The following is a 23,983-nucleotide window of genomic DNA, read 5'->3' as shown; positions in this document are numbered from 1 at the left end:
GAGCTGGCCTGCCTCATGCATTGGACGTTAGTGGCTTAGGAAAAGGAATTGAGACCATCATGATAAATACAGGGTGAAGGCAGAGAACTAATCACCCCTTAGGACCAGTCCCTATTACTCATCTCTTAACACTGCAACCCTCTAGGTCTCCTTGGTAAGTTTAAAAATCAGTGGGATATTTTGCTATAAAACACTCCTATTCAGAGAGCCTGATTTTCCCTCTGTAGGAATATGGATAGAACCTCTAGATCAAATACAAGAGCTCGCTGCTCCTGAGGAGGAGAAACAAGCTCAGTTATGAAAGCTCTGCCAAGTCAGGTGCTTCTGAGCTTGGGGACTAAGCTGCTGACACTGCTAGGGGAAGGGGTGTGTACAGGGAGCAGCTAGTATTTCCAGGGAGTGGGGTGGTGAGAGAGACAGGAAAATGTGAAGGTATCAATGCTTGAGATAGGGAGAGGCACTGCACTCCATGGTCTGGTAGCCTATCTGGAGTTCTCTTTTTGATAAGAGACATGTCTTTTTCAGTGCTGAAGGTCAATGATATGCAATTTAATGGCGCTGAGAGAGAAAATTTGAAATTACTCCTGTTCTCGAGAACCGTTGTTTAGGGTTGGCTGCTCAAAACAACTTTTATCAGAGCCACGGACTTGGGATAGTTAGACACAGAATGTGAGATGCGCTTACACTGTAAGCAGTTCGGGACAGGGAGCAAGTCTCTAAACAAATTAATGTTAATAATGTTACTATTAATATTCAGACGGGTAGCCGTGTTAGTCTGAATCTGTAAAAAGCAACAGAGGGTCCTGTGGCACCCTTAAGACTAACAGAAGTATTCAGAGTATAAGCTTTCGTGGGTAAGAACCTCACTTCTTGCATCTGAAGAAGTGAGGTTCTTACCCACGAAAGCTTATGCTCCCAATACTTCTGTTAGTCTTAAAGGTGCCACAGGACCCTCTGTTACTATTAATATTAACGCCCAGGAGTACAAAGCCAGCACAGACAGGGTAACTGTGGGGCTATTTTCTGTGAAGTTCACTGAAATATGAAAATGTGCTGCAACTGCTGAATTGTTGGTTGAGTCAAGGTTCAAGTTGTCTCCAGCCAGGAATGTCCTTGGTGAAAGCAGCACTGGGGTTTCTGTTGGAAACCAGGATGTTCGGCCTTACACATCTCCATTCGTTCTAAGTGCATTTGCCTGAGAATTGGCAATGGTCTGCCTGCAATCAATTTTCTTTTCAGATTCTTTTCTGATCAACTTTCTATCCAGTCTGAGTGTAGTGTTAACATGTCAGTTCTCCTTGGTTTACCAGGCTTCATTCAGAAGCAGGGAGGCAAGAGTTTTCCAAGACTGTATTCTGTCTTATATTAAGAAACTGAAAGGTCATTAGAAGAGACACTTACTGAGAAGTCTCTCTTGGGTGTGAGTTTCTTGGGGAAGTGGTCAAAGGCATACGGCTTGGTGCAGACAGGATAGCGATTCCGGTGGATTTTATAGAAGAGGTGGGCTGATTTATCAAGGCGGTAATCACAGATATACACATCCTGCTCCTTCACTCCTTTTGGCCTCCCTGCAGTTACAGCAAAAACCAAAGTACATATAGCATTCCAGGACAAGAACAAACAGCATACACTATGGTATAGAGATTTATTGTGAGCACTTACACTGAAGTTCCAGCTACTCTTGTTCTACTCAATTCAGATTCGTAACAAACAGGGGAATCTCTAATTCAATTTAAGAAAGAAACTTCCTTGCTCTAATCCCACTATACACCCATCCACATGTACAATATATGAAAAAACGAATGAGTAGAGAAGGAGAATGCAAGGAGGTGGGGCTGAGGAGAGCTGATGTGAAGGGTAAAGAGGAGGACGGGAGCATTCTCTATTCTAAGTGTTTATTTTCTCACCGAATAAAGCCTGCTTACCTTTACAGTAGGTATAGAGGTCCAGCACACAGCAAGTCCCCACCACAGCCTCTAAGGGGATAATCTCATACAGTGGCACCCGGAACAGCTCATTGTGATAAAACCTTCGGGAAGGGGAGTGGTGGGTTTCATGTGGACGGAAATAATGATGACCAAATGCAAACCGCTCCTCTCTGTTAAAAGGTGTGAGAGACAGAGAGACTATTTCCCTTGAGCTGTGGTTTTGACTTCACTTTATGCCCTATATTCACCACTTTTTTTGAGTTATCTATATTGCCCTTTTAGCATTGGTTATGACCACAGACAAGGTCACATCAATGAGCCTTGTGTTTTCTTGTTTACCCCTTCAGCAAATACCAATTCCAGTCTGATCTCTAGATCTTGTGTCATTAAAAAAATAACCTTTTCTTAACACTATTTAAAGAAGACGATTGCAAGTAATTCTATTTTCGGCAGATACCCAAAACGTCTTGAGTGCAGAAGGTGCCTTGAACATACTTTTCATTTTTCCAAAGTTTTTCTATGCGGAAGATATCAAGTTTCTCCCTGTTAATGTGGGATAGCAGCCGGTAGGACTGCCGGACAGGGTGCCCATCTGGAGTTCTTCGGCTGTCTCTCATCAGATATACACAGTCACCTGGCAATAGGCACAAGAGACACATCCTGTAAAGAACGTCTCGTGTGACACAGTGGCCCAAAAACAGAGAAGAGGCTGGTTTAGTTAAAACAATAACATGACACAGCTGCCCCATATTTAACTCTGAAAGAGTAAAATACAACTAATGCAGAGCCAGTGAACAAGGGTCAGATTGCCTTGGTCTCCTTCATGACACATTCTACTAGCAGAGAACGAAACATAACTTGAATTTTATGTCCCCAGCCAAAAATGACGACACAGATTCATTGATTCCAAGGCCAGAAGGGACCTCTGTGATCAGGGGTTTGACTTCCTGTATAACACAAGTATAGAACTTCCCCAAAGTAATTCCTAGAGCATATCTTTTAGAAAAACATCCATTCTTGATTTCAAAATTTGGGCGACAAAGAATCAACCATGACCCTTGGTAAATGGTTCTAATGGTTAATTACCCCCACTGTGAAACAGTTACTCCTTACACCCAGTCTGAAATTGTCTAATTTAAACTTCCAGCCATTCAATCACGTCATACCTTTTTCTGCTAGACTGAAGAGCCTATTTGTTTCCCATGTAGATACTTATACACTTTACTCAGGTCACTCCTTAATTATCTTTCTGTTAAACTAAACGGATTGAGCTCCTGGAATCTCTCAATATAAGGCATGTTTTCTAATCCTTTAATCATTCTCATGGCTCTTCTCTGAACCCTCTCTAATTTATTAACATCCTTCTTGAATTGTGGGCACCAGGAATGGACACAGTACTACAGCAATGGTCACACCAGTGCCAAATACAGAGGTAAAATAACCTTTCTAGTCCTACTTGAGATTCCCTGATTTATTCTTCCAAAGATCATATTAGCCTTTTTGGTCACAGCGTCGTACTGGGAGATCATGTTCAGCTGATTATCCATCATGACCCGCAAATCTTTTTCAGTCACTGTTTCCAAGGATAGAGTCCCCCATCCTGTAAGTATGGCCTACATTTTTTGTTCCTAGATGTATACATTTAGCGGTATTAAAACACATATTTTGTCTTGCACCCAGTTTACTAAGAGATTACATGGTGCTCTGAATCAGCAACCTGTCCTCTTTATTATTTACAATTCCCTCAATTTTTAGGTTATCTGCAAACTTCATAGTGAGGATTTTATGTTTTCTACCAAGTCATTGATAAAAGCATAGGGCCAAGAACAAATCCCTGCAGGATCCTACTGGAGACACACGTGACTGATGAAGATTCCCTGTTTAAAATTACATTTTGAGACTTATTGATTAGTCAGTTTTTAATCCACTTAATGTGTGCCATGTTCATAGAATATCAGGGTTGGAAGGGACCTCAGGAGATCATCTAGTCCAACCCCTAATGTTAATTTTATATTCTAGTTTTTTTAATCAAAATGTTATGTGGTACCAACTCAAATGCCTTAAGAAAGTCTAAGTATATTATGTCAACGCTATTACATTTATCAACTAAATGTGTAAACTTATCAAAAAGATATCAAGTTAGTTTGACAGAATCTATTTTCCATACACTCATGTTGATTTACATTATTCTCTTTAAATTATTTTTTAATTGAGCCCTGTATCAGGTGCTTCACTCTCTTGCCAGGGATTGATGTCAGAGTGACAGACCTATAATTACCTGGGTCATCTTGTTTATTCTTTTAAAAATCAGATACAGCATTAGCTTTTATCCAGTCTTCTGGAACTTTCCTGATGCTCCAAGGCTTATTGAAAAATCAACATTAATAGTCCAGTGAGCTCCTTAGCCAGCTCTGTTAAAATACTTGGATGCAAGTTATCTGGACCTGCTGATTTTAAAATGTATAACTGCAGTAGCTTCTGTTTGATGATGATGTGCTATCACCACATGATAAGACTATATCATGTTGTTTCCCCCAAATACAGAACAGAAATATTTATTGAACACTTCTGCATTTTTTGCATTATTAATGATGATTCTACCATTTCTATCTAGTAATGGATCAATACCATTGTCAGTATTCTTTTTGTTCCTATATACACCTCTACCCTGATATAACGCGATCTGATATAACACAAATTCGGATATAACACGGTAAAGCAGCGCTCTGGGGGAACAGGGCTGCACACTCCGGCGGATCAAAGCATGTTTGATATAACGCGGTTTTACCTATAAGGCGGTAAGATTTTTTGGCTCCCGAGGACAGCGTTATATCGGGGTAGAGGTGTATTAAAAAACCCTCCTCATCATCCTTAACTCTGCTGGCCATAGATTTCTCCCTGTGTCCCTTTGCTTCCCTTATCAATTTTCTACAATTCTGAACTTCTGATTTATTTTCATTACTATCAACTTCCTCTTTCTTCCAATTATGTTTTATTTTTTATTATATATATATATATATATATATATAAAAAAATAAAAACAGCTGACTTCACTCACTTCTAAACTAAATTGATTTTTTTAAACCAGCACAGCCTTATTCCTCAATTGTGGCTTATTGGCGATCTATAAGGAGTTCTTAAATGATTCTCAATTATCAATCACATTTTTCTGATTAAATTCTTCCTCCCAGCTGATTGACCTCATAATTGTTTTCAGCTTTGTGAAATTCGCCCTATTAAAGCATCAAGTATATATATTACTTGTGCACTTTATTCTGCTTGCACATTATAAATGCAACCAAGTTATGGTCATGTGTACCCAAGCTACTATTAATTATTAGCTCAGTTATCAGTTCTTCTTTATCTGTTAGGACAAGGTCTAATAAAGAATACCTCCCTGTTGTCTACAATGTATGAGAAAATAAAAATAAATTATCAAAGGGGGTAGGACTGACAGCAAAAGAGGATTTGGCTGTAAAACACGTTATTCAAATTTGTAATCGTAACTGTAATGTTCTCTAGGCTACCTAGAGAACAAGTCATTGATGGGAAAGAAGATCATTGATCAAAAAAGCACTAAGCCTCGGACTACTCTCACAGAACTCTAACAGGAGTAAAGCTCCTGAGAGATACATGCAGCTCAGAGGAAATAGATTAAAGAGGGCCGAGCAAAGGGAGCATTCTTCAGAATTGTGACTCTTTGCTCAGTGTAACCATGGGACAATTCCATGGTTGCCCGGGGCGGGGGGGGGGCAAGTGGGGCAATTTGCCACAGGGCCCCCATGAGAATATAGTATTCTATAGTATTGCAACTGTTTTTACGGAAGGGGCCCCCAAAATTGCTTTGCCCCGGGCCCCCTGAATCCTCTGGGCAGCCCTGGACAATTCCATGAACTTCTGCTTGCTCTTTACCAATGAAAGGAAGAAATAGCAGGGAAGTGAGTGTGGCCCAGAATTCAGAGCAAGCGAGAATGCTAGAGAAATGCACAGTGTCATTCAAAATGCCACCGGATTTAATGTGCAATATTTTAGGATATTTCCAACTGTATTTGAATCCATTCACAATGAATGAAAAACTGTGAAGGCCCCAGGACAGCAAGTTCTTCAGCCCAAGATAGTTAGTGGTTCTGTGTAGGGCCCTGCAAAGCTGAGCCCTTTTTACATGCAGACAGAAACTGGTGTTTGTTTGCAAAACCCACTATTCATTTGTATTCTCCTCACAGACTGATATCATCTGGGAAGGGGAAAAAATAGCTTTTTCAACTAACTTCTCCCACTTCAATTCAGAGTAGGTTCAGTCTGTGCCTTGGTTACTTCCAAAACTTCACACAAGAGATGCCAGGCCACTGGAGCTGCAGTCTGAGAAGTCAAGTTCCATGAAGACCTGAAAGGTCTCATGATCCCTGGGCCTTTTCAGTCCATTTTTGATTAAGTAAAAAAAAAAAAAAGTTAAATATATCTTTTGTCAAATTTGTACATATTAAAAAGGGGCTCTGAGACTCCTCCACCTCCTTTTCCTATTAAAAGGCCCGTGAGGCAAACCTTCCATGCTGAGATAGGCTGCTGGCCACCCAGCTGAACACTGGGAAGCAAATCAGAATGTTTAAAATCTCTGACATATTAAATGAATAAAGTTTCAGTTTTTTAAAACAGAAAAGCAACTTTAGCTCCGTCTGCCACCCATAGGGAGAAAGCAGAACAACTCCAGCATCCACTGTACATGACTCTCACCTCTTAGAGCATCCTGAAGTAGAAACAGCAGATCGGTGAGGGCTCAAATGCATTTCGTCATTGACCTCTGGACACAGGGAGAGCCTGTCTGCAAAGCCAGGGCTCAGATGACTAAATTTTAAGCATATTTTCAATTGGAAATTTATCCAAAAATTATTCATAGGTGAAACAGGAATAACTCCCCCTTGGCCCTGAAAGGCAGTTTGCAGCTGTGAGAGTGCCTCTGTGCCACTGTTCCTGCTCCCTGGGGTGTCCCAAGAGCTGTGCAAATCTCAGGCCATTGGTGAATTTATGGTATGGAAGTTCCTGTTTATTCTACAGAGTACTACTCCAATTGCAGAGTTTCCTAGCTCTGTATGTTGGAAAATCTGTGCCGCCCTGTTATTCTGACAGCTCTGTATTGAATGGGTGGTTCAAAATTGACCTCAGTACATTGATAATACCTTAGGTGTCTCAAAAAACAACACCACCACCTAGTTGAAACAGAGAAACTAGAAGAAAGAGAAGGAACAAACCTAGAAGCCCAATATCCCCCCAGTCAGCAACCCAACGACAGAAACCAAAACATAAAGAGGAAACCAAATGTCTTTGGTGTGGCCAAGATGGTTGCTGCAGAGGGATTCTAAGAAAGGATGAGGAAATGAGCATCCCAGAGTCCCACACAAAGGATGGAGAAGGCACTGCTCCTGGTCTCATTTTTAGTTACTCTCCCCTCTCCTGAAAAGTCTCCCATCCCCCCACACCCCTTAATAAACATACCAACTGGTTTAACTCATTCTTGATCAGTTCTCTTTATATTGTATGGATCTCTTTCTAACCTTGTCTGTATCTGTGGGATGAAATTAAGAAAAAGAAAAATTCAGGTTCAATATCAGGAAGTCTCCTGACAGAGATCTCTATGAGATCTGACTCCTACAGGGCTTGGGGCTTTGAAACAATGACTAGAAGTATACACTGTGAGGAGCAGAGGAAGGGATGGATGATCTAAATTGGTCTTTTCCATGTCCAGCTTGTATGATCCTATGATCTATTCAGCTTGGTACCAAAGTGTGGCTGAAGCCCATGCCTTCCTTCTTTGACTTGCTCTTTCCTGTTAACTCCCAGCAGCTGTCTCAGCTTTCTCTCTTTGGCCAGAAGGAAGCTTGTGCCTCTGCTAAAGGAACGTAATGTCTACCCATCAATCAGTATGTATCATTTCAGCCTCCTCACTATGTGTCACCTGCAATAGCTAAGAGCACAATTTCATATTCATATGAAAGATGCATGTGCTTGAATCAAGGTCAAACCAGAGAGCTCTTTGTATCTTCCTTTCTGATGGAAATCACAGCAGTCACCAGAGAATGCACACACCTTGGCGCAGCAACAGGTCATCCCGTAACAGACAGATGAAATAAACACAGCCCGGCTGGGCATAATGGGGACGAGGAATCATGGGGACCTCCTGGCAAAAGAAAGAAATGAACTGGTGAGATGGGGTGACCCTTTCATTACATCATTTATAATCTGTCCAGCACTGGGGCAGAGGCCAACCATATATGCTGCCCTTTTGGAAATGCTCAATAGAGCTGGACACAGAATAAGAATTCATATTTAACAGAATTAAAGAGGACTCAAGGAGATTGTAATGTAAAGCTGGAGCGCCTCAGATGCGCATTTCCTGTCATGTTTGAGCTGTCAAAAGCTCTGGGCCTCATAATTCTATACTGGCCTAATAAAAAAAGTAGTAGTATATGCAGATATACCTATCTCATAGAACTAGAAGGGACCTTGAAAGGTCATCACCTCCAGCCCCCTGCCTTCACTAGCAGGACCAAGTACTGTCCCTGACAGTTTTATTTATTTTTTTGCCCCAGATCCCTAAATAGCCCCTCAAGGATTGAACTCATAACCCTGGGTTTAGCAGGCCAACGCTCAAACCACTGAGCTATCCCTCCCTCCAGACTCTTCAGCCTTGGAAAAAGGGGAAATGCTTCTGTGCAGTTTCTCTTTTCCTGGGATAGGAGATGTAGGATTCTGGCTACTAACCTGCTGCCAACTTGATTATTGTTGCAGCTGATAAAATCTGGCATGGGTTGCTTCAGAAGCTTGCTTTCTACCTTTACTAGCCCAAGAGAGAGAACTGTGAACTGATCCCACACTATTTGCAGGCCAGCACAAAGCTGAGAGCAACAAGAGTTCATTCTTTACTAATTCCACTCTGGCTAACTGGCACATGTAATAATATAAATGCAAGAAGTATTACAGTTTATGATTGTTACATCAGAGCAAAAGAAACTGAAAATAGTTTACCCTGTCCACGGATCGAGGGTCACATTGTTCACACAAGTAGTGTTCAACATCAGAATTTACACCCATGCAGTCGCAGTGCTGCCAAACCTACAAAGAAATCCCGATTAGGAAGATGTGGATTATAATTTGTAAATAAAAAACATCTCCTCATGAGACAGATTAAGAGAGCATAAGAACAAGCAACCAAACGGTTGTCAGATTAAAGACAATAAGATCCGTATGCTGTTGGCTTTTATTCATCATTGCTGAAGTTTTAACTTCTCTATATAAAGGTATTGCTGGCTGTTTCATGAGTGTTAGCTCCTATTCCTAGTCATTTATTTGCATTTCCTGTGTGGAAACAGCGGTGCTAAGTTCTCTTTGGAGAGAAAAGGGAGATCTGGAAGGTGAACTCTGCCCTATCAGCTGTGTGGAAGCTGTGGGTATAGGAACTATTCGCTATGGGGAAGATGGAGCTGGGCACTCCCCCTCCCTTTTGTTCCCCCTCACCATGCACTTGTCACACTGGATCATGAGTCCTTCATCTTTGTAAAGGCCACAGATGCAACGGATTACATCCTCATCTTTCTCATGCCCATTCTCCTTCTCACAGATGGACGTCTCACTGCTGTCAGCTTCGCTTGCTGTCTCCCCCACAATCTCATCGATCTGGGCAGATGCCTCATGGCGAGCATTGTAATACGCCTTCCGTAGTCGGCACACATCACGTCCAATCGGAGACTTCCTGCCATAGTATTTCTGAATACAAACAAAAGAAGCAACTCATTCTTCTGAACACCCCCTACCTTGGGCACATTCATCCTGCCCACTTCAGTGTGCATCCTTGGGAGATGACCTGCTCTGCTGGCCTCATGTACCTCTGGGTAGATGTATTCACTCTCCCCACTGCCATGTTTATGGGTCAGATGTCCCTGCCTGGCCAGCTCTTGTGTACCTCTGGGGCATGCCCAATATGTCTTAGAGGCAGGTGCATGTGCCTTGGCTATCCCTATATGCCCCTGAAGTACAATTTAGTTCCTTTGAGAAGCACCCTGGTCTCTTCAGGCTGGAAAGTTGCACACTATTCACAAGTCTTTACTTTGTTGGCACCATGTAGCTGGAGCAAGTTGAAAGAGCAGGCTGAAGTGAACAAGTTACTAGTATCATCTCTCTGCTCTCACTTGGCTTGTCAGAGGAGAGTTATCTGAATCTCTCTCTCTGTTGCAAGAATCTCTGTTGTCATGACCATTAATTCAGGCCACACTCACATTGCCTGTGCAGTAGCTTTATGCCTTGGCATCTCACCTCAGCATTCCGGAAGACCTTCAGCATGTCCCCATCAAAAGCTTCCACAGTTTTATAATACCCAGTCAAGATCTGCTTCTCAATGGTGGCAAGGTCCAAGGGGTCAGAGATCTTCTCATAGTAATCTGCATTTCTAAAAGAGGAGGGAATCTATAGTGTCATTTTCACCAACACTTCAAAGATGCACAAACCTGTAGGAATAAAATTACAGATTGGTCTGAGAAGCAAGAACTTACTTTTTCTTAGGAGGAAGGTTCAGCAGTGGAGCTGCGAGAGCCTGCCTGGAAGAGTCTGTAAAGGAAGCACAGAGTTGAACAGTGCTTTGCCATATCAGAATTAAACAAGAGATGTAAACAGTGAACTCAGTCTAAACAGAGCCCCCTTTTCACCCTCAGACACAGGAAACAGGAATTGTTGGGTATTTTAAGGAACTGGCTGTTGGACACTCTTCACATGTACAGGATTGGAGATCAGTTCATACTGCAGCAGCATCTTGCACACTGAATCATAGAGCTAAATCTATGCAAAATAACTTTTGTAGGACAGCCCCACCTGTGGTGGCAGGAGAAGAGATTGTGGGAAAGGGAGAGTGGAGCTGGGGGTAGGATAAGGGGCAATGGAGAAGGGGTTGGTTGAAGTCCTGAAATAAATTTATTCTTCTTTAATACGTTATGCTCTGAAGACCCTCATCTCTGTGTTCTGAAGAGGGATAAGGTCTCAATGCAGGCTGATAGCAGAGTGTCTGCTTCACCTTTGTAGGAGATGATGCTGTCACAGATCTCCTTGAAGATTTGTGCAAGGCGTGCAGCACGAGCCACTTCAATGTTCTCCTCAGCTGCAGCCAAGCGCCGTGTTCGCACAGAACGGGAGGTTTGGAGGGCTGAGAACTGGGTCATGAAGACATCTGAAAGAAGGGACAAATAAAAACCTTTATATAGAAATTCTACCTCAAGAGGAACTAATGTCCTCTTCTCAAATTGAATACTTAAGATGACACCACATGGTGTCTCCTCTCCCACACCAAGTTCAGAAGCATATTTCCTGTTAGCATTGACACTGATTTGGGTTACAATAAAAAGTAAAGGGTCAGATTCACTGGTATTCTCTGGCTATTTTGTGCTGCTCTAGCCAGCTAAGCTGGATTTATGGCTATGTTGTGTTGCTACAGTGGAAAAAAGGAACCAGAACAAACTAGGGAACGTGAACCAAGGCTAGGTCTACACTACTGGGGGGTGTGGGGAGGGGGTTGACCTAAGATACGCAACTTCAGCTACGTGAATAGCGTAGCTGAAGTTGCGTATTTTAGGTCGACTTACCGGGCTGTGAGGATGGCGGCGAGTCGACTGCTGCCGCGCCACCGTCGACTCCGCTTCTTGCTGCGGTGGATTTCCAGAGTCGATGGCAGAGCCATCGGGGATCGATTTTATCGCGTCTTCACTAGACGCGATAAGTCGATCCCCAATAGATTGATTGCTACCCGCCGATCCAGCGAGTAGTGAAGACGTGCCACAAGGCATGTGGGTCCCAATTTCTCACTTAGCTGCCAGAGGGGAGCCAAATGCTGGAATGGGGTTGCATGGGTATAACTGAGGGCAGTATTTGATCTTCTGAATGGTGCAGTGTTTTGGAGTGGGGCTTGTAACTTTCCTTTGGCAGTCAGGTCCCATCCCCATAACAGATGGCAAGCCAGAAAACCTTGTGTCCCAAAGGCCTAAACTCAGAGAAGCTCACTGTTCTGAGGATAATGAGAACTCTCAAAGTTAGTGTGGACTGCTGCTGCAGGTGCTGAGCAGCTCCTTTCTCATTAAGGACCAATCCTGCACTGCATTATTTATGGTGTTATGCCAATTTCCTAAAATGGCCACATCAGGTTTCTCCTTTTCTGAAAAATCACCTGTGGGGAGAAAGGACAGGAATTCCAAATGAATAGCATTTTCAGTGGGAGCTGTGAGCCTTCAGGATCCAGCAGAGGAACACAGGAATTTCTGTACTGAATAGACCAGTGGTCTATCCCGTCCAGTCCCTGGCTCTGACAATGGCCAATACCAGAGGCTTCAGAGGAAAGTGTAAAACCCCATAACGAACAATAATAAAATAATATGCCTATAGAGAGAGTTTCTTCCTCACTCAGGGTGACAGTGAAAACAGATCTGTACATAACCACCCCGATCAGTATTTGAAAAGCTATTTGGACTTGGTAGCAACTTTCTATTGGCTCTGAGAACTGATTTGAATTATCCATGGGTGTAAACTTTCACACCAATGTGATTTGACTAGGTCCCCCAGAAGAAAGAGGTAACAGCAGGAGACTGTGCAGGCCTCACCAGATTTGATGTTGCCGTCATCGCGGCAGATTCCATTCCAGCGATTATATAATGATGCAGAGTGGATGTTGTCACTGACATGTTTCACTTCCTCTTGTTTTTGCCGAATCTTCTCCCAATTCCGTACCAGAAAAACATGACGTTTTAGCACAAAATTCCTGCAAAAATTAAAAATGTTCATTTTCAAATCACCTCACTGTCTGAATGTTGGCTATGGGAAGCAGAAGAAAGAAGGCAACAGCTTAGATATTCCCCGATCTATTTGGAAGTACGGTTGGGATACCACATGCCATCTATTATGCAGCATGCCAGAACTCCATTTGGAGGTAGTGATGGGAGCCCTTTGTTTCAAATGGGTTCATGACAGTTTAAGGCTTGTTTTCTTGGTGACTTTTGAAATGACTGATCATGTGTTATTGAAATGGTAACTAAGTGGTGATGATGGTATGTCTGGAACTGCCCTCCAGTAGTGTGGTTCTTATTAGTGACAATGGTAATGATAAGTAAGTGCATGTCCAGCAATGAAGAGTTTGAAATGCTGCATCCCTCAAGTTTCTGTTCTGTCACCTCTGTAATACCTCTTGGAGAGATAATTCCTAAATACATCAGTTTGCTGATAACACAGTTATAGATCCATAGATTCTAAGGCCAGAAAGGACCATTGTGATCAACTTTTCTGACCTCCTATATGACACAGGCCAGAGAACTTCCCCAAACTAATTCCTAGAGCAGATCTTTTAGAAAAACAACTGCTCTTATGTTCTTACAGTGATGGAGAATACACCATGACCCTTGGTAAGTTGCTTCAATGGTTGATTACTCTCAGTGTTAAAAATTTACAGTTCATTTCCAGTCTGAATTTGTCTAGCTTCAACTTCCAGCCATTGGATAGTATTATATCCGTCTCTGCTACACTGAAGAGTTCATGAATAAATATTTGTTCCCCATGTAGGTACTTTAAGGCTGGGTCTACACTACCCGCCTGAATCGGCGGGTAGAAATCGACCTCCTGGGGATCGATTTATCGCGTCCCGTTGGGACGCGACAATCGATCCTCGAATCGACGCTCTTACTCCACCAGCGGAGGTGGGAGTAAGTGCCGTCGACGGGAAGGCGCAGAGGTCGATTTTGCCGCCGTCCTCACAGCGGGGTAAGTCGGCAGCGATATGTCGAATTCAGCTACGCTATTCACGTAGCTGAATTTGTGTATCTTAAATCGACTCCCCCCTGTAGTGTAGATGTAGCCTTAGACTGCAATCAAGGCCACCCTTAATCTTCTCTTTGTTAAACTAAACAGATAGACTCAAGGAGCTCAATCACTAGAAGATACGTTTTCTAATCATTTAATTATTCTTGTGGCTCTTCTCTGAACTCTCTCAACTTTATTAATATCCTTCTTGAATTCTGTACACCGGAACTGGACACAGTATTCCAGAAGCAGTCACACCAATGCCAAAACCAGAGGTAAAATAACTTCTCCACCTTTACTCAAGATTTGTGTGTCCAAAGATCACATTAGCTCTTTTGGCCACAGCTCATGTTCAGTTGATAATCCCTAAATCTTTTTCAGAGTTACTGATAGAATCTCCCATCCTATAAGTATGGCCTACACTCTTTGTTCCTAGATGAATACATCTACATTTAGCCATATTAGACCACATATTGCTTATTTGCACCCAGCTTACAAAATGATCTAGATTGATCTGTATCAGTGTCCTGTCCTCTTCATTATTTAGCACTGCCTCAATTTTTGTGTCATCTGCAAACTTTATCAATAATGACCATGTTTTTCCCCAAGTCATTAAAAAAAATAATTATATGGCATAGGACCAAGAACCGACCCCTGCACGACCCTGCTAGAAACACATCCTTTTAGTGACTGCCCCCATTTACAATTACATTTTAAGACCTATCAGTTTAGCTGGTTTTTAATACATTTAATGTGTGCCATGTTAATTTTATAGCTTTCTAATTTTTAATCAAAATGTCATGCGGTACCAAGTGAAATGCCTCACAAAAATCTAAATACATTGCACCAACCCTACTATATTTACCAACCAAACTTGTAATCTCGTAACTGCCCAAAAGGTCTAAGAGCTGCCACCACATCATGCCTGCCACCCTGCATTATTTACGCTGGCTGCCTGAGGAAGTAGTTGACTGAGTTTAAGGTCGTCCTGTTGGTCTGTGGAAGGGGTCAGAAAGTGGATCTGGGCAAACTGTAAGGGACTGGGGCACAAGCAGTCTGGCCTAGTGATCACAGCTGGGCTGGGGTCCACACATCAGGGACATGAGCAAGGGTCGGAGGAATCACTAGAGCCGGGTTCAATAAGCCTGAGTCAGGATCAAAGTCAGGCCAGGGTCAGAGACCAGAGATAGTAGCAGTCTGAAGTCGGAGTCAAAATTAAGCTGGAGTCTGCGTCCGGAGATCAGAGGTAGTACCAAGCTGGAGTCAGTAGGCAAGGGCAGGGTCAGAGTCATGCTGGGATCAGAGACCAGAGATCAGGAGCTGAGGTAAAGTCTGGAATTGCAGCAGGCCCAAAGTCAGACAGCTTCCTGGGGCACCCTCCAGGGTTAAATAGGGTGCTTGGCAGAGGGCCGTAGGCTACTGTCACTCTGGGTCCCTTGGGCGGTACTTCCTGCGGCGCCTAGTCTCCACAGTGCTCCCTGGCCATAGCTCTGAATGGCCCCCTGGTGGCACTATGGGAATGTCAGCTGTCCCAGGCTCTTCAGACCCAGGTTCTAGTCCATGGATCCTTACATCCTCATCCTAATGGCAATCTGTGCCCTGACAGTTCCACCACTGTATTGGTGAGCAATGCTAAGGTGTGGAACTTGCTCTCCTGGCACATCTCTCCCCACTTTTAATATATGCTGCATAAAAAACATTACACATTCTCTCCCTACTATTTTCCTTTCTAAAGAGGTCTTAATAAATGCATCAGGCCAAACTGCTGCCTGCCCTGTTCTACTCATTGCCAGCCATGCCAATGCAATGAATTTTGTTAGTTGCACAGGAAAAACCTTTGTGTGGTTGGTTCCACTCAAACCAGTACTTCATGTTGATTGGTTCTGCTTCCCTGCCAGAACAGCAGCAGAGAGCAGGCTGAGGCATTCTACACTGGACTGAACAGGTGTGCCTGATTCCAGGAGTAACATAGTACCCAGGAGCAATGTAAACACTGATGCAGTGTGCACATTCTCCAGCCCACTAGTACTGACCCATTCTAAAACAGTGATTGGAAAGGCCATCCTAATACTAATGCCACAATTTTAGATTGAGCACAATAGAGCCTATCTGATCCACAACACATCTTAATACTTAAATCTACTTAACACAGATCCCAGCACCCCTTCTTCTTCAACTGGACATTCTGTGATGCCTTATTTTATGGAGAAAAGATTCATTTTGATTTTATAGCAACCCTTCATTGCTGGGGAGAAAAACAACACTGAAATCCTTCCTTACCTTTCTCTGTTGGACATGGGCTTCATCTGAAGCTGTGGGGTCAGCCTGTTTGGCGTGTTCACACTTTCACTACTCTCCTCTGGAATGTGGCCCCTCTGTAAAATAGATAATTCTGGTGAGAGAAACCAAGGACAAATGGTACAGCAATTCATTTGAGCAACTAATCTCTGAACACTGTCTCTCCAGTTTTCTATGCACATACATAACAAATATGCTTCACCTTGGTCTGGTTGAAACAAACTGACTTCCCAGTAACCGGTTTATGTGAGAAGAGTTGGCTTCAGTACTCACCCCCTTCTTTAGTTTGTGCTTTGACTTTCTCTTCTCTTTCGATCGTCCAGGCCTTCTGTGTGTGGTGACAGGCTGGGTGGTTTTTCCTGAGAGTCCATTCATTCGCTGACTCTTGCCCCCAATTATTCCTCTGCATTTGTCAAAACCACACTTGCAGAGTTGCTTTGAAGTAAAGAGAATACTTATTTTTTAATCAAATCACAACAATGGAAAAATCTGTCAATATTACCAAATACCAGCTCACTCACATATAACACAGTGTGGCATTGTTAATAACCCCTAATCTGCACAGAATCGTTCATCTTTTGAGAGACTCAAAAAGGTTTAGTAGTGCGAGCCTCACCTGTTTTTCAACATTAAATGAGTGAAAATTGTAGTCGTAAGTCAGTTCAGTACCAGCAGGCATGTCCTTAAGTGCGTACAGCCCAATCCGGTAGACACCATTAACAGACCTGTAAAGAAAATACAATGAAAATGTCCTGGCTTTTATCATCATCCACGGGCCGCAAAGTCTGGAGGTGGTAGCCAAAAGAATTGGCAGTGGGGCGAAATTAGGCTTGTCCATAAGAACATAATCACAAATCACATTAGGCACCACAAATTAAAGAACCACCCCCCCAGCACCAAAATTCACTTATTTTCAGGGCTTCATTCTGAACCAGAAACTAATATTTGACCCCACATTATCATTGAAAAAAATCTATTAATTCTATTACTTTCCATAATTGTTTTTGTGTTGAATTTTCATGTTGATATGAAGGAAAAACTAATTAGCACTGGGTAAAGCCACACTAGGTACAGACAAGCACGGCACGCTTCCACACCATGCTATCCTTAATATAAATCCTATTATGCTCACCCAACATTCCAGTGTAAAGCCACCCCTGCAAATCTCTGCTAATACACTCAATCCCTACCCGCTGTATTTCCTGCTATCCTAACACTAGGGTCTTTCCTAAGTAGAGAATAGTGGTAACAGATAATGGTAAATTCTGACTATTTTACTATTATCCTAACTCACAAATACATTTGAACTGCCAGAGGGGAAGAGCATATGGATTTATCTTACTGCACCATCTAGTCTTAATGATTTATAATATCGTAGCAATATGACATACATAATGTAGGAGCTTCCATACCAGAACAGACTATTTAGATCCATGCAGGACGGCAGCCTGCCTCAGATGTGACGTTTACCTGACAGCAATATGGTACAAGTCTTACACAATACAAGATCCTTAGTCAATATTTTGATGTTGTTTCAATCTCTGCCCAACTCACCTCTTCCCTATTTCGAGACCAACTTCTCTAAGATGCTCATCCTATCTACATTTTAACCATGGGTATAGCCAGAGGTCCAGCATGTACAGTATTTGTTTCTTACCATTTCTGCATCTCGCAGTTAGGATTACAGCTGTGGTTGATAAATCGAGCCTCGTTGCCCATGCGATAGCTGTCAATCACCATCCCACTGTCTAAATTCAGGCAATAATGATCACTGTGATTATGGTACTGTTCAATCATCCGGTTCCTAGAAAGCAACACAGGAAAGTTCTTGTGATTTCAACTGTCAAAGCAAAGCACACACATAGTTAATATGGAAACAGAATGTGCAGGAACTCTGGGAGGTGGCTTTAGAGAGATAATTGTAACACTTTACATTTACATCCAGAGATAGAGGATAAGCATTGTCACCTCTGTTTTTACAGATGAGGTAACTGAAGCACAGACAAGGGCAGTGACTTGACCAAGGTCACTGAAAGAGCTGGGATTAGAATTTGGGAGCTGTTCCTTCCAGACCATGCTGCCTCTTGTTCTGCAAATTAATTGTACAGATTTCATCTTGGTCACATGCACATAGCAGTGGACTGTGCAAGTACAAGGCTGCTGGTTTGTGTGCATGTATGCACAATTTGTATATATTCTCCAAAATCATCACTTCTCTTCATCTTAGTTTTCTGGGTGTGACGTTACACCCCATAATGCTTTATAGAAATATGCTTATGAGTGTAAATATGACATAACTGGAGTATGTTTTATGCTAGATATGCCATGTAACGTATCTTTGCAAAGGTTACGATCTACTGAGTGTGTTCATCCTATTTGTTTGAATGTATCATTCTTGTATCTAAAACTAGGAATATAAAATATAACTCTGAGGTCCTATTGTAGTTATGCTAAGTGTGGGCCATTAATGGTGGTTTGGAATCTTGATGGCTCCCATTAACCAGGACAATTGGTTGTAAATGGCTCTGTTTACTTGTAAATCTTCCTGTATACGTGTGTGCTGGCAAGTGGGTAATTAAGTCTTACAGTGACATGTGATCATGTCACCTGAACTGGAATCCATCTTTAACCTGGTGCTTTTCCATTTAGAAGGAGGGGTGGGAACCCTGAGAGGGACAAAGGATTCCCGCCTTGAACCAAAGATATATAAGGGGGCGGAACAGAAGAAAGGGGGCTGCAATCATGAGAAATCCCCTAGCTACCACCTGAGCTGGAACAAGGACTGTACCGGAAAAAGGATTGGGTCCAGACTAGGAAGGAGTCTAGTCTGTGAAAGAAGCTTATTGGAACAGCTCTGAGGGTGAGGTTTCATCTGTAATCAGTTTCTTACTGTATTAGGCTCAGACTTACGTGTTTTTGTTTTATTTTGCTTGGTAATTTACTTTGGTCTGTCTGTTATTACTTAGAACCACTTAAATCCTACTTTTTATATTTAATAAAATCACCTTTTGCTTATTAATTAACCCAGAGCAAGTAATGAATCCCTGGGGGAGCAAACAGCTTGCATATCTCTCTATCAGTGTTATAGAGGGAGAACAATTTATGAGTTTACCCTGTATAAGCTTTATACAGAGTAAAACAGATTTATTTGGGGTTTGGATCCCATTGGGAACTGTGTATCTGGGTGCTAGAGACAGGAGCCCTTCTTGAGCTGTTTTCAGTTAAGTCTGCAGCTTTTGGGGGATGTAGTTCGGACCTGGGTCTGTGTTTGCAGCCATAGGTGCTGACTTCCCCTCTTTCCCATGGGTGCTCAACCCCCCTCTGCCCCCTGCCCGCCCCCACTCCATCCCTCCTATGAAGCCCACCCCTGCCCCGCCTCTTCCCACCCCTGCCCCACCCTCATTCCAACCCCTTCCCCAAAGTCCCCGCCCCAACTCTGCCCCTATTCCAACTCCTTCCCCAAATCCCCACCCTGGCCCTGCCTCTTCCCCGCCTCCTCCCCTGAACATGCCACGTTCCCGCTCCTCCCCCTCCCTCCTGGAGCATGCTAACACTGCCAAACAGCTGTTTGGCGGTGGCCAGGCGGGAAGTGCTGGGAGGTAGGCGGAGGACCGGGGACACGGCATGCTCAGGGGAGGAGATGGGGTGGCGGGTGAGGGAAGCTTGGCTGCCAGTGGGTGCAGAGCACCCACTAATTTTTCCCCATGGGTGCTCCAGCCCTGGAGCACCCACAGAGTTGGCGCCTATGTTTGCAGCAGGCTAGCATGTCTGGCTCAACAAGACAGGGTACTGAAGTCCCAAGGTGCCAGGGAAAACGTACTCAGAGGTAGTCTCAGCACATCACGTGGCAGTCCCGAGGGAGTTTTTGTGACCCAACCCATCACACTGGGGTTGGACAGTTTCCTGGGCTACGTCCTAGGGTAAGAGCTACTCCTCCTTAGCAGTGCAGAAATGGGTTCAGCCATGTCAGCAGCTCACTCTTCAGGTAAACATATCTATCTTCTGACTGAACCCTGACAGTAGTTGGTATGGAGTTAACTTGACTAGGGACTTATTCCTTTCATCAAGTATTAACGATCCCACGTGTTGTTCTTTGTCTCTGTATCTGCCTGTAAAGGCTCATTTCTTTTCCTATGCAATGCTGCTTGCTGATTCTGTCTTGTACAATTGGAATCCTGTACAGAGCTTGTTTCTGTATCAAATTCATATTCACTTGTGGCATTGGGCATTTACAGAACAGATGTTACAGAGACTAATCACCTTTCTCAGTTTGACTGAAGAAAAGTTTATTGATTAAAATGATAAATTCTATGCATTCTACCTGGTGCTAGTGGATAGAAAAATACTGCCCCTTCCTTCCCTCCTCATACTTGGTAACTAATTCCCTACAGGGGATAACGTGTTCTCAAAGCAACTTAGTGAGTCTGCCATTTGAAACAGTAATGACAAGTTTCTACCTGAATTCTTGTTCACTAACAACTTCTCCCAAATATTCGATGATAAATTGTCCTGCTTTCAGGGGCTCTTTGGTACGAATACCCCATCCTTTTTCTTCAGCACGGAATCGTTCCAGACACTGCACCCACTCATGTCTCTGAATCCGCTGGTTACAACATTGTTCACCACAAGGGCAAGTGTTAGGGGAACACTCAGCAAAGATCATTCTAAAATCAAAGACAAACAAGCTAAAGGAAATGGTAAACATACATGGAAAGCTGCTGTTCAAGCAAAACACACTGTAAATCCTTTTAAAGGTATCACTTTTCCCAAAATCTCTGATGATAATGGGATCCCCTTTCCTTCCTCTGTCACAAAACTGATACTATCTCAGTCCCAGTTCCTATCTCAGAAGTAGCAATGCAATGAGCTATCACATGGAAATTTGTAGGTCTACACACCCAAGTGAAGATGCAGAGCCAAAAAAAACTTTAATTAGAGCTGATTGGGAATTTTTGACACAGCTTTTTTTGGTTGTAAAATGGCAATTTGTCAAAACAGAAATTGTTCCCGGGAAAGGACTGGTTTCAGTGAATTTCTCAGTTCAAAATTTTTTTAGAAACAAGTTTAAAAATTGTTGAAATGTCTCATTTCAATATTTTCAAAATGAAAACTTATGGTTATAGGTTCAAAATGCCTTTTTGTTTCAAAAGTTAAACTAATTATAATACAATTGTCTTTTTTAAATAAAAAGGTTGAAACTGAAATGAAACATTTTGATTGATCTGAAATGATTTTTTCATATTAATTTGTAAATATTTTTGAGATTTGAATTTTGATTGGGGATGAATTTAGATTTAGAAAAATCTTCCCAGGATCAGAAAAGCATTTCCTGCCCAGCTCTACCGCTATTATGCTTCTTACAGGGGCTTGTAGCATAATTTATGTATAACATTTCAACAGTCTCCAGTCCTGATTCTCCACTCTTTTATGTCAGTTTAGCTGCTCTGCAATTTCAACAAAGTCACACCGTTGTGAAGAGAATCAGGCTCAATATCTCTTGCATTTTGACTGGCTAGTAAAAGATATATAAATCCCTTACACAAATCTCTGGATACCTATTATACATTTGTGCAACCTGTTTTTTTCAGAGTCCCCAACATGTTTTTTTTTTTGTTTTTTTTTCTGTTGAATTATCCATTCGGAGTATGTTATGGTTTTAATCCTGGAGAAGGAGAGTATGGATTGGCTCTGCTTCTGAGATGATGAACAACAACATTTTTGGTACAGAGTTCCATTTTAATTCTTCCAGTTATGCTGTAATACAGGCCTGAATTGGAAAGGGCAGTGAACTCTATGGCAGTATTCCAAGGAGGATGAGTAAGCTGCAGATGCTTTATTCGGGGGACGTGTTATGCTGAACAGGAAAACCTGATCTTTTCATACCTCCTGGGATTAAAGATTAGAAAATTTAAATAAATTCTTAGAAAAATCTCATTTTTTTCTGATGCCACTTTGCTGAATGGCAGGCGAGCTTTGAGGGACAGGAGCACTGGGGAGATAGGGTGGAGTTTAGATTCAGGAACAATGGGAAATTAATGAAATTATAATTTTTTTAAAATGTAACCACTCTGGTAACCTAAATTATGCAGACTAGAGCTGTGCTTAGCACACAAGATCTGAAGAACTTTCATAAGCAAAGTTGATTTAATCATAATGAAATGGCAAATTAGTCTAAGATGTTATTTGATTACTAGTCCCTAAGATTGAAGAAATGTCATGCTCTTCCCTACAGAGAACTGTTCTGGTAGTCATGAATGGAATCCAAAATCCCTATAATGTGTCTCTGTTCTTACTTTCTTCCTGGCTCTTCTCTTTGTGATAATGACTGCATTCTGTTTCTCTCCCCCTCATGGGATTCCTGCTCTTTCTTCATACCTTCCCTTCCCTCCTGAGTCATCCATTTCCAGCTCCATCAGCAACTGCTCTTTTCTGAACATAGATTTGACCTCAGAACAACTGAGAGATTCCTTCCTGTCCTCAAACTAAAGTTCTTCAAAAGGAAACATCAAAAGAATGGCTTCTACTATTGTCCATGGAGTAAAATGGGTCTTTGAAAGCTTCAAGCACAGCCCAATAGACTGCTTTCCTGTCTGAAGAGGGGAGAGAAATAGCATACTCTCTTATTATTAAAGCGGTAGCCAGTAAAGGAAACTATGCTATATGCTTCTGTATCCACACTTCGTTGTATTGGGATCATTTCAGACTGATGAGCTTTGGATCACACCCAGCACATCTCTAACTTTCAAATAGTATCAGTTTATGGCAATTAGCCTGTTCAGGGGAATTCCCTTATTCTGCTTAGTGAGTACATTTCCTACCTGTTAAGACAGTCATCTAAACAGCCCTTTCCATTGCTATCATCTGGTTTCTTACAATTGCAGGTGGTGGCCTCATAGCCAGAAAGAGGCTTAACATCTACATAGACATCTGGAAAAAGAAAAAAGGAAAATAAATCATTTTTCCAGATTAAAACAGCTATTTGAAATGCTTTCACCCCAATAATAGAAAGCTGAGAAGAAGGTGGACGGCCAGTCCTTTGTGGAACAGAGGGTGGTGGAAAAGTGGAAGTCATGTCAAAGTTCCATAGTTACACTGCTTAGTGTAAGCACATGTATAATGACACCCTATATTAAGTAATAAATAAAACAAATAAATAATAATAATAATAATAAATAAAGTTACTTACTAGAACGGATTTTTTTATAAAGTGGGACATCTGGCTTTTTGTACAACTAAAAGGAAGAAAAAGAAAGTTCTTTCTTAATACATTGCACAGCTGCAGCTGCCATTCAGGAAAATGATGGGCATGCTGTGTTCATATGTATATGTTTATGTTAATTACTGGATAATATATATGCATAAAGATTTCTCTTCATCAGCTCAGGCTACTTCTCTGTGTGCAGACATCAGAAGAGAGATTAAAAATGTATCTGAATAAAAAATACCTAAGTTTAGAGAGCTCATTGAACACAATTTCCAACATGGTTTATTCCTCCATATTGCCTGACCATAGCAAGCAGGAAAAGTCAAACAGAACATCTATGGAAACAGACATAGCTCTTTGGGGTAGTAATATTTCCCTCAGCATTACAGTGAAAAATACTTATTTAAAATGACTGAGTAGGGGCACCCGCTCTTGTGGAAGTGCAGTACACTTATACTCAGTACAGTGGGAAGGAGGGGAAATCAGAATTCAAGCCCAAGATCTCTGGGCTGGAACCAAGGGAAATGCAGATCCTTTTGTCAGAATAATTTGCTATATATAAGGAGAGGATAGGAGATAAAAGGGAGTTCCCACTGTTACATATTTACTATATAAGCTATTACAGAACTAGATTTCAGCTGATAATTCAATATAAAGTAACATTAATTGCTTCTCCTTTTAATTGTGTTTTAAAAGAATAATTACAATTCACTTTTTGTGTGTACTGCACTAGTAG

General features: G+C 42.1%; 1 protein-coding gene across 1 annotated transcript in view; it reads right to left on the bottom strand.

Moving 5' to 3' along the window:
• ASH1L (ASH1 like histone lysine methyltransferase) overlaps positions 1–23,983 on the bottom strand; it is a 127,850-nt gene that overhangs the window by 5,794 nt on the left and 98,073 nt on the right. Inside the window, 17 exon segments of the mRNA XM_034792260.1 lie at positions 1,402–1,568; positions 1,926–2,098; positions 2,424–2,562; positions 8,010–8,100; positions 8,949–9,035; positions 9,438–9,686; positions 10,233–10,365; positions 10,469–10,523; positions 10,984–11,136; positions 12,557–12,714; positions 16,026–16,120; positions 16,317–16,478; positions 16,660–16,768; positions 17,701–17,847; positions 20,501–20,707; positions 22,862–22,970; positions 23,230–23,275. Coding sequence (XP_034648151.1) covers positions 1,402–1,568; positions 1,926–2,098; positions 2,424–2,562; positions 8,010–8,100; positions 8,949–9,035; positions 9,438–9,686; positions 10,233–10,365; positions 10,469–10,523; positions 10,984–11,136; positions 12,557–12,714; positions 16,026–16,120; positions 16,317–16,478; positions 16,660–16,768; positions 17,701–17,847; positions 20,501–20,707; positions 22,862–22,970; positions 23,230–23,275 — 2,280 coding nt within the window.

This window comes from Trachemys scripta, chromosome 16, assembly GCF_013100865.1.
Source record: "Trachemys scripta elegans isolate TJP31775 chromosome 16, CAS_Tse_1.0, whole genome shotgun sequence".
Lineage (NCBI taxonomy): Eukaryota > Metazoa > Chordata > Testudines > Emydidae > Trachemys > Trachemys scripta.
Note: the sequence above shows the minus strand (reverse complement) of the source record. Positions and strands in the feature narration are given on the sequence as shown.